General features: G+C 42.6%; 1 protein-coding gene across 1 annotated transcript; it reads right to left on the minus strand.

Moving 5' to 3' along the window:
- Positions 1–55: 55 nt before the first annotated feature.
- Positions 56–10,436, minus strand: CAPZA1 (capping actin protein of muscle Z-line subunit alpha 1). The gene is made up of 10 exons (XM_080358473.1): positions 10,380–10,436; positions 6,313–6,376; positions 5,288–5,339; positions 4,371–4,434; positions 4,003–4,209; positions 3,540–3,619; positions 3,041–3,119; positions 2,476–2,547; positions 2,056–2,118; positions 56–1,502 (listed from the first exon to the last, which is right to left on the minus strand). The coding sequence occupies exons 1-10, from the start codon at positions 10,416–10,418 to the stop codon at positions 1,362–1,364; spliced, it is 861 nt and encodes a 286-aa protein (XP_080214599.1). The 5' UTR covers positions 10,419–10,436; the 3' UTR covers positions 56–1,361.
- Positions 10,437–10,478: the final 42 nt, after the last annotated feature.

Genomic DNA, 10,478 nt, shown 5'->3' on the forward strand with positions numbered 1-10,478 from the left:
ATTTGATACAGAGGACGCCTGTAGGATGAATGGTCAGTCTCAACAGCAAACGCAAAGATCTTTTATTTAGACAGAACTTCTCACAAAGGATAGACACACTTATTTTGTGGTATCACTGTGCAAAACCTGAAGTGTAATGCACAGGCAGTCCCATCCTTATCTCCCCAACCCCCTTTCTTTGTGTATTTAAAAGCAGGAAGACAGTAGCCAGTTTAAAAACCAGAAGCTGCAAAAGGCCCAGTGATCACCAAGTGCAAACAAAGCAAAGGGAGCTCACCAAAGGGGTTTCATTCTGCAGTGAATCCACGTTCCGAGTTCTGATTGGGAAAGGCACACACGTGCCTCTTCAACCTTAGGACTGCTAGTTTTGATCTTACAGAAAAACAAAGTAATGTAGAGCAAGCACTTAGAGAGCAATGAAGAGATTAATTCCAAAATCACCTTCAAGTATGACAAGAAACTGGCCACAACTGAGACAAAATGGAAAGGTTTCTTCTCTCACTTTGGTGCAAGTTTATTTATTTTGTACGCTATCCATCCATACACCTGTGATACAAATTCTATGAACCTGCCACAAAGCATTAAAGCACAACATACGTATTATTCTGTAGATGTTTGCGTTTTTAATCACCATCCAGCCTAGGTGGATCAGCAGTGATTTAACGAAGGAACTTGCAGTTCCGTAGAAATGCAGATGTCTGATAACCGTACACACACGAGGGAGGGGAGAGCAAAAATGTTCACTTTTGGGGAACATGGCTCAAATCTTCAGATTTAAAAAAAAAAAAAGGTCCCTGGAAGAGCTGTCCGTGTAGGGATTTCTGTAAAGGATCCTGTAAACTCATTTTATATAGCAAAATCTAAGCCTGCAGGCTTTTTGCTTTGTGGAGGTCGGTAATAAGGATACATGAGGGCTTCCTGTCTTTTGCATTTCTGACATCTTGCAGCACAGCGCCTGCAGCTGTTGGCAGATCTGACAACCTAGAGTACCTGGAGTGCTGTAAACGGGTGAGGGGGAAAGCTCTGCACCCCCAGCTGTATTTATCGTAGGGCTTTTCCAGCTAGGAAGTTTTCCAACCAGTACAATCAGTGACTGAAAACAGCGACACTTCCGAACCATGAATGTGACTTAATTAAAATGACCTGTCAGCAAATGCAGTCACAACAGGAAGTTTATGCGGCAGGAAACACAAAACACAAAGACAACGCTATTTGTTCCACAGTTCTCTCTGAGGCTAGAAAACCTGTTAACTTTGAAAGCCCTAGAAAAACGCTGCACTGGCTTAGAAACCATCTACTTGGCATAGGACCACATTTTGTTTTTTGCACACAAACATTTCGTAAATCTCCCCATTTCCGCATTAAGCGTTCTGCATTTCTTTGCCGATCTTGTAGCTGAGGATTTTGTTCCAGTCGATCTTGGTGCGGGTGACAGGGAGCTGCCGGCGTAAGGCTTTGAAAGTGGTGTCTGACATGGTCTGGTAGTTCTCGCTGATCGCTGTCTGCAGGGGCGAGGAGATTGTTAGAGCAGTAGTAAGATACTCTGAGAAAACATGACTCTGTTTAAGCCACAAAGCAATGGCACACTGTTAAGTAAATTAATAATGCAGTCACCAATGTATGTGCAAGTAAAAGTTTCCGTTAAGCTCTGCTGTGAATGTAGCAGCATCTCCTTTGGTGTTTCACTGACTTCTCTGCATCGAGTCTCCTCGCACGCAGGCTGGGACAATGTAAAAAGCCATCACCCATGTTTCCTCTGCAGTGTTTTTAACTGGCACAGAGGAACGCGTTCAGCCTGACCCACTCCCCTTCCATGCTGTTCCAGGCACCATTTGTAACCCTTTAAAATAACTATACAGCCAACTCAATTATTAATTGCACATAGCTTTACAACTCTATTCTTTAAACAAACACTACTGCCCTTTTCTAAGTAATTCTTACAGTCAGTACCAGACTTGGCCAGAAACAGAATTAGAGGTCAAGTTTTCTACGTTTTCATTAGCCGTAAATGGAAACTGATATAATTCCATCATATTTAACAACCATTGATCTTACCTGGTACTCGTTTTCTGCATTTTCTATTATCTTAATAAACTCCTTAGCTGTCTGGACATCACTCTACAAAGGAGAAAAATAATTGTCTTTATGTTTAATTAAGAGCAACTTACAAAAGCTACACTAGAGATTTCTTCTGAAGTGATAGGCTGTGTATAGATGAACCGGGTAACACCATCAGCTTCTGCCTCGTGTGTAGCTGGGCTCCTTTTCGCTCACTATGGATGTCTTAGTGTCTGGGATGGGTTCAGGACAGAGGTGTGTAGGGGATCGAGCTCTAAACACTGCAACTACGCTGACTAGTCACCCAAAAATTACATCACTTTAAAGTCAAGAGAACATAGTCCTAGAAATGTTTGCTTCATTAAATCTTTAATAAAATAGTTGTTTTATTGTAAAAATATCTTTTAGCATACTTACTGAAACCTGTACAGAGTCCTGGATGTCTTTATGACTGACCAGTTGAACATTGCCATCCTCATAATAATGAACCTGAACAAAGAGAGAAGATGCAGGTTATCATTAACACTCATTTCATAATCCCTAGAGCCCCCAAATGCTACCAGAATGGCACAACGGTGTTGTTGTGCCAGTCTTCTCTGCTTACGTGGAGACTAAAAGCAGGATGGATTTTCTAAAAGGTTTCATTCTTTGTCAAGACTGTTCAAGATTATGTTAATGCAGTAAACGCCTAGAGTTGAAATAAGAGCAATTATAAAATAATTCATGGTATAGGTTTTAGCCCTATAAAGTGAAGCAGACTTGGAGGCACATAGGGTAATGCTAATAAACCACAAGCCAGATGGTAGATGACGCCCGAAACACTAGTTTTAAGAATTAATTTATTGAATTGTATATTTTAATTGTATCTTGACTTGAGAAGGGCATCTTGGCTGTATTTCAGTGTCTCATTCCGAGTCAAACGCATTAGTGTAAGAGAAGCACAATGCAGCTTCTCCTGCTATTGCCAGAAAAAGTAACTCACCTGGATCTTGAGCACTGCAGCCACTTGAGCTGTTGGTGGTGTGATGGTAAACTTCCATTCTGATCTCCAACGACCGTTCCTAAAAACAACCAAAGCATTAAAACTGTATTCCAAAAAGCTCCAACAACAAAAAGAACCAAATTAACACGAGCAAGTTGTTTCTGCTGTCATCTTATGACCAATATTACAGTGCTTTACATGGCACTGAATTAAACTTTGGAAGCACAGGTGAATACAGTGCAGTTTCAGTACAAATTTGCTCCAGTGTGCTTGTGCTCTGGAATATGTACGGGGGCATCCATCTAACTCTGCTAATGCCTTCCTCTCTGGATAGGCACGCAGAAGGCTTTAGAAAAGCACCAAGGAAAATGGACAATGGAAGGAGAGGGAGGATTTTTGCAAAGCCCAAGAATACCTGCCCTTCAGACTGTGACAGAAGATATAAAGGACTGGTTTGCTTAGTAAAGGAAGAAAATACACTATGTTGAAATAGTCTTACCAGAAGTTTTTGGGCTGGAACTGGTGGCTCTCAATACAGGCAATAATTGTCTGCTGCCCATCTATAGATTTACCATAAACCTGTATTTAGAAAAAGAGTTAAAAAAGCCCAAGACCTGAGGAAAGCCATTCTTAATTTCTGTTCTTGGCAGCATTGTGCAAGTTTTCTGTTGTGGCATCTCATAGGGTACATTGTCCTGCACCTCCACTTGCACATCTGTGCAAATAATGCCTGTTTTTTTGTTAACAGCAGGTGGTAAGGTGCTTGGCAGTCATGACTATGAGAAATAAGGTTTAATGCATCTTTACCACTATGTGCACCCTCTGTGGAATTTGTTATTCCAAAGTTAGCAAAAACGCTAGTGAAGATGGTGAATTCATGCAGCGCTGCCCAGCACAACGTCCCCTCAAGGTACCGACTGACACGAACAATGAGCTTCAGCAAAACAAGGTGGATACTCAACAGTGCAGAAGCCGTTGGGGTAATGATCTTTCACGTAAGCTCTCAATGCGCTGTCACAGGCATCTCTCCACTGTTTTAAAGCTGATTCCATGTCCTCGGGCTGAGGGTCACTTGCTTCTTTCCTTAAATGATCAAACTTGAAAGAAAGTTTGTTTCTTGGGTCTAAAAATCTGCCGTTGCCCAGATCACCATGTTCTGTGATTAAGACCTGTAAAAGAAGTTGAAATTAGAATACACTTAGGCTGCTGTAAATGTGCTGTTCTGCGTTTTTCCCTGACTATTTGAACAGATTCTCCATGAAACAACACATTTAGTGGGTTTTGCACAGTGTAATAATACAATACTGAAGTGTAAAAAGTTCTTTCTTACCTGATCATCATACCCTTCTATCTTCACCGGAGTGAACTGGTCCATGTTATACTGTGCAAATGCACTGTTAAGAATTAAAATAACATGAATTTTAGCTGTACAGGCATATTTATTTTGACTCCAGAGTAAGTACATGGTGTGATTTATATCATAGAAAAATTCAACTTAATTTGGCAAATAATACACATGAGCACTCTGAAAGGATTTTTTTCAACACCTTTTATTGACGATAGCTATAAGATCCCAGATCTAAAGCCAGGTTTATTTAGAGATGACCAGCAAAGTACAGAGGTCAAAAGCAGAACAGGAAGCAGCCTGAGGGAATATGAGCAAGCCAAGGCAAAGGAGGAACCACCCCAGCTGCAATTTAGACAGCAGCAAGGTAAACAAATGAGGAGACTTATATTGACAACAATTTTTGTACGTAAAGACCTGCTGACGGACATATCACCTAGCTTGAAGTACAATTTTGGCATTAAAAAGCTAGTATGTGTAACCTTTAAGCACATTTTGATGAGCCTATGCAGGTAAACAAGATATTTTGAAAGCGCCTTTATTTTTTAAAGGGCAGTTCTTTTTCTAAGCTTCAGCTAAGGATTACTCAGTATTTCAGGCTTCACTTGCTTCACAAATCATGCTTCAACATGATCAGACATTCCTGCTGCTGCAGAGTTAAACTTTTTGGCAGAGTGCCTTCCTGCCGGTTTTATACGGCCTCTACAGCACAAATTCCAATTTAGGGCTTTTGAATAGAATCATCTGTGCCTTTCATTGTGTATTTTGCTGGAGGGGGTAAAAATTACAGATTATTGCTTGCAATATAACAAATGTCTTGCTGCTTTGCAGAATTACAAATGTAAGAAGATATATGCATCTCTGATGGTAATTTGACTTGTGTTTGCAATATTAGTACTTACTGTGCTGCTCCTTCCCTGAGAAGATTGTCATTGTTAAGCAATAACCGGACATCTGGAGAAGAGAGTGTTCAGGTAGGTTATTGGAATTTTTGATTAAATGTTTCTCTTTATGCATTTCAATTTCAACTGTGAGCTGGCTGAAGGGAAGAAGCCAGAGAGTCGTGGTCAATGGGGCAGAGTCCAGTTGAGGCCTCTATCTAGTGCAGTGCCTCAGGGGTCAGTACTGGGGCCTGTATTATTCAATATATTAATCAATAATTTGGATGAGGGAATAGAGTGTACTATCAGCAAGTTTGCTGATGACACCAAGCTGGGAGGAGTGGTGACACTGGAAGCTGTGCTGCCATCAGAGACCTGGACAGGCTGGAGAGCTGGGTGGGGAAAAATGTAATGAAATAGAACAAGGGCAAGTGTAGAGTCTTGAATCTGGGTAGGAACAACCCCAGGTTCCAGTGTAAGTTGGGAATGACCTATTAGAGAGCAGCGTAGGGGAGAGGGACCTGGGGGTCCTGGAAACACCAGGATGACCACGAGCCAGCACTGGGCCCTTGTGGCCAGGAAGCCAATGGTACCTGGGGTGGGTCAGAAGGGGGTGGTCAGTAGGTCAGAGAGGTTCTCCTGCCCCTCTGCTCTGCCCTGGGGAGACCACACCTGGAATCTTGTGTCCAGTTGTGGCCCCTCAGTTCCAGCAGGACAGGGAACTGCTGCAGAGAGTCCAGCGCAGCCACCAAGATGCTGCAGGGAGTGGAGCATCTCCCGTGTGAGGAAAGGCTGAGGGAGCTGGGGCTCTGGAGCTTGGAGGAGACTGGGGGGTGACCTCATTCATGTTTACAGATATCTAAAGGGTGAGTGTCAGGAGGATGGAGCCAGGCTCTTCTCGGTGACAACCAGTGATAGGACAAGGGGTAATGGGTTCAAACTGGAACACAAGAGGTTCCACTTAAATTTGAGAAGAAACTACTTCTCAGTGAGGGTGACAGAACACTGATGAAAATGCTAACAATCATTTTTCCTTATTTACTTACCATTGAATACTTCATTGAATTCTCCAGGGGGTGCATGAGTGATGAATTTTGCAGCTATACGCACCTACAATAACGCAGAAAAGTAACTAAACTAAAGGCAAAAGATATTTTACTGAATTTGTATGTACTCAAACCTACACAGAAGCAGTTCACCAAAAAAAACCACCAACTCTTGACAGTGAGAAGAAATGCCAGATTTAGGGAAGCAATCTATTGTTGTAGGAAAATAAGGAATTAGGATTTTAGGCCTATATCAGTGTTATAAGCTATGCTGCTAAGGCTGAAAGTCTCAGCTTGTCCTCTGTATAGCCCTTACCCAGAACCACAAGCGTGGTTACCTTATGCTTGCTTTGTACCTTTAGTTGAGACATCAATAGATGCTATTCTTAGGACCGCTGACCTCCGTGCTAGACTGGTGAACTATAGATAACAAATGAGACAGGTAGAACATCAGACAAAGCTAATCCTGTGACCCAATGACCTTTCGTTCGGTGCTTGCCGTAATGGAACAAGAAAGAAGTGGACCCTGTAGACCATTGGAACACAAAGAACCTGAGGACATCATGAATATTTAGAAAATTCCACTGGACAGTGATAAATTTTGCTTAGTTGCATAATACCTGTTAGAACCCTATATAATGACCAGTTGTACTGCTGTATGATTGTCTCTCTCTGAGGAGGTGACCCAACGCTGCTGTTCCTGCGAATCTTCTACAATAAATACTGCTCAGAGTAACCCACAAGAGTTCAAGTCTCTGTCCAGTGCCACCTACAATCTATGCATGTGTTGTCAAAATAGAAACAGTCTCATAAGACCAGATTTTTTTTTCGGTGTAACCAAGCAGAAGAATTCCAAACGTACTTGGGAAGAAATGCAAACTTCACATGGGCACCTGTAAAAATGTGAACTGTTCAACCTGCACAGCACTAACCAGTCTGAAGAACTTTAATGCTGGCAGGTCCTCTTCTGGGTGACATTTCTAAAGACGGTTATTTCCTGATCCTTGCTAGTGATTAGAATCCTAAATGCCAAGGTATATAAAGAACCCACGGCAGTGACCCTGTAACTAGATGTTAACCTGCAGCACAGCCCTGCAGCTCAGGAGTGTTTGACGTGTATTGCAAGACGCTGCGAATCCCTGTGATGCAACTTGCGTGTTGCTGATGAGTGGCTGGGGCAGCAGCCGCTGTTTCGCAGCAACCAGCACTGAAGGACGAGAGGCGGATCCTTCTCAAAATGGAGCAGTAAATCAATCATATCAACTGCCACGGGACTGATTCCAGAGTTAATTATGCCTTATGCACTCTGATAAGCCGGTGATGTGCTCAGAGTGCAGGAGGTGGGATGGAGATACAAAGTAAAAGCTGAGCAGCCTGTGCCACTGTTTAGCACGTTGCTCTTCTCATCTGGAAATAAGATTTTATTGAAAACTGTACTGCAATACAGAAATGAGCTGTCAGAGTAGCGAAAGAATTCAGGGATGTGGAACTGAGTGTGCACTGTGTTCTGAAATCTAATATACATGTCTTGGATTGTTAGAATTTAGGTGGTCTAAGTATTGATTCTGTTGAAATTAGTAAGAGTTTATGGTTTCCATAATCAAATCTTTTATGGTTTTTACAGGGCCAAAGGGAATAGAATCATCTTGGAAGACTTGAAACAGGAAATGTTACAAAATTAAACCTCTCCCTTAGAATAATAAAAATGTCACATTCCTTCCAACAAGCCCAGCTAACAAAGCTGCACAATCGCCTTTCTCGCTCAACTAGACATTTATTGAAGACGACTGCAGAACAGTGCACGTTACAACTCTGATTACTTCTTCTACTTTTCATTTGGAGCAGTAAAAGAAAGCGTGCATGTATCCAACCACTTCAGCTGGATTATTGCCAGAGCTGGAAATAACTTGCTTCTTTCAACAGCCTTTCTTGTTTTAATTAGAAAGTGTTTGTATTGTTTGTCACATAATGATTTAAAGCAAGCCAAGAAAGGAAATAAGCACCTTCCCAAACAAAGGGTATTCAGTATCAAGTAACAACTCTGCCTTAACTGGGTCGAGTTTCACATAAAAATAGATAATTTTCCAAATTAGCATCTATTTTAAAAAAGGTACATTCTTTATGCCTTAAATAATTATGCAATATGAATGAAAAACTGCAGTAATTAAGAGGGACATTGCTGCTTTATGTCCCCTTTGGGCTTTGCTGAGAGCCAGCCCTAAAAGGCTGAAAAAATTGTGAAATGAGCCCATGTGCCCTTCTGAAAAAGTGCAAGTGTCAGTACAAGTACGGGCATGTCAGGCTGTACTGAAGCGCTTACAAATATGTACATGATGCTTCTCAGCGGGAGGGTTTCACTGGAATACATCCTGCAAACCACCTTCTCAGATGAACAGATATATGGAAATAGCATAAGTGGAAAAATAAGGCCCTAAAAAGCCATAAAATTTAGTATCCTATATATTTATACAATGGTTTTGTGGCTGCAGAATTGTACTGTACGTGGAACCCTCATAAAAGGGGCCACAGTTTTAATAGGTTGACTTACAGGTCAATGGGTTCTCATAAACCGATCCATGTGAAAAAAGCCAAGCAAATATTACAGGAGAGATTTTTTTTTACAGTCTTCCACAAATTCTTCCACTTGGAAGGATGAACAAAATTAAATTGACACAAAAAGGCCTCTGCATTCAATCAAACATCACTGCGAAACCAGCCATAAATAAAGCAAACCCTGCAAGTGGAAAGTGTTTAGTTTTATAAAGTATCCCTAATGTTGCCTCTCTTGTTGAGCAATAAAATAATAGCGTTTCAGCCACGCTATTAAAATCAGGAGTGGAGCGCAGCAAACAGGCTGCAGAGTAATGAATTTTAAGTGTCAACCATTTGAGTTGCTGTTTGGTTTCAGAAGCGATTTCTTTCCAGCAGTGTCAGCTCGGTGGCAGGATGCTCGTTTGCAGAAGCACAAAAATAAGACTTTCTGCAAACTGCCCGACTTCCTGCCCATCGCTGCCATTTCAGGTGCCTCTGCAGCTCAAAGGAACTTCCTGCTTCTCAAACGGGGACGTGTCCGAGAGGGAAACTGCTCAACCACTAATTCAAACTGGCAAATGGCAGGAGAATCAGCGTAAGTAGACAAGAGGGTACGTTGCAGTAGACCTTAAATGAAAATGAATCCCTCGGCTTACCTAAAATATGCCTATAGAGAATAAGGAAGTTAGGCTTTAGTGGGAATTCATTCATTTTCTTGCTCTACTGATGTTTTTAGTGGTTCAGTTTATTTCAAAGCACTAGTAAACTCAGATTGAAAAAAGGAAACATATATAAAAGTTCTAGACCTGTCTGAACGGTTATAAAGTAGATCCTACAGTAAATATTTGCATGTTTCTATTTCAGATCCTCACTTAAGATTATCTTTTTCTACCTGTGCCAGGCATGGAGCTACTTTAAATTCTAGCTTGATTGCCTGAGCTGGGACATGAAGTAGAATGCCAGCTCTGATTTCAAGCAAAATCCCCATCTACTCCACCAAATAAAGTAGCTGGGGACATGTAGCTCTGAAAAGTCTTTTCATGAAGGGTAAATCTTCCCTGTAAGTGCTTTGCAAGAACTGGAGGCTTTGCCTCTTTGCTCTCAAACCATAACCCCCAACAAAACAAAGCTGAAGCTTGGAACTGAATAGGTGTCACAGCATCTTTTTAAAGCCGCTGCTAAATTCGTTGACTCGGGGAAAAAAAAAGAAGTCGAGGAACAGAAAAACACACGGTGTGTTTCAAAAAGACGGACCCGATTTCAAAGCGGTAATCGAACCGCTTTGAAATGGGTTTCCCCTTTTTGAAACACCCGATATTTCCACGCACAAAAACGGGCCGAGGCGCCCCGGCTGCACCCCGGCAATGAGGAAACCCGGCCGGTCCTTCAGCCGGGCCGCTCCCGGGGCCCGCCCGCCAAGAAGCAGCGGGAAGCTGGGCCGCAGCCCGACCCGCCGGCACCGGGAGAGCCTCCTCGCCACCCCCCGCCCGCTGCCCTCCCGCGGGTGCCGTTTGTAGCGGTGTCCCCGTCCCCACCTTCTCCTCATCCGACACCCGCTCCTCGAAGTCGGCCATCTTGGCAGCTCTGCGCCCGGCCCCGCGCGAAGCATGCTGGGAGCGGCACCCGGCCGCCGG

This window comes from Nesoenas mayeri (assembly GCF_963082525.1).
Source record: "Nesoenas mayeri genome assembly, chromosome: 23".
Lineage (NCBI taxonomy): Eukaryota > Metazoa > Chordata > Aves > Columbiformes > Columbidae > Nesoenas > Nesoenas mayeri.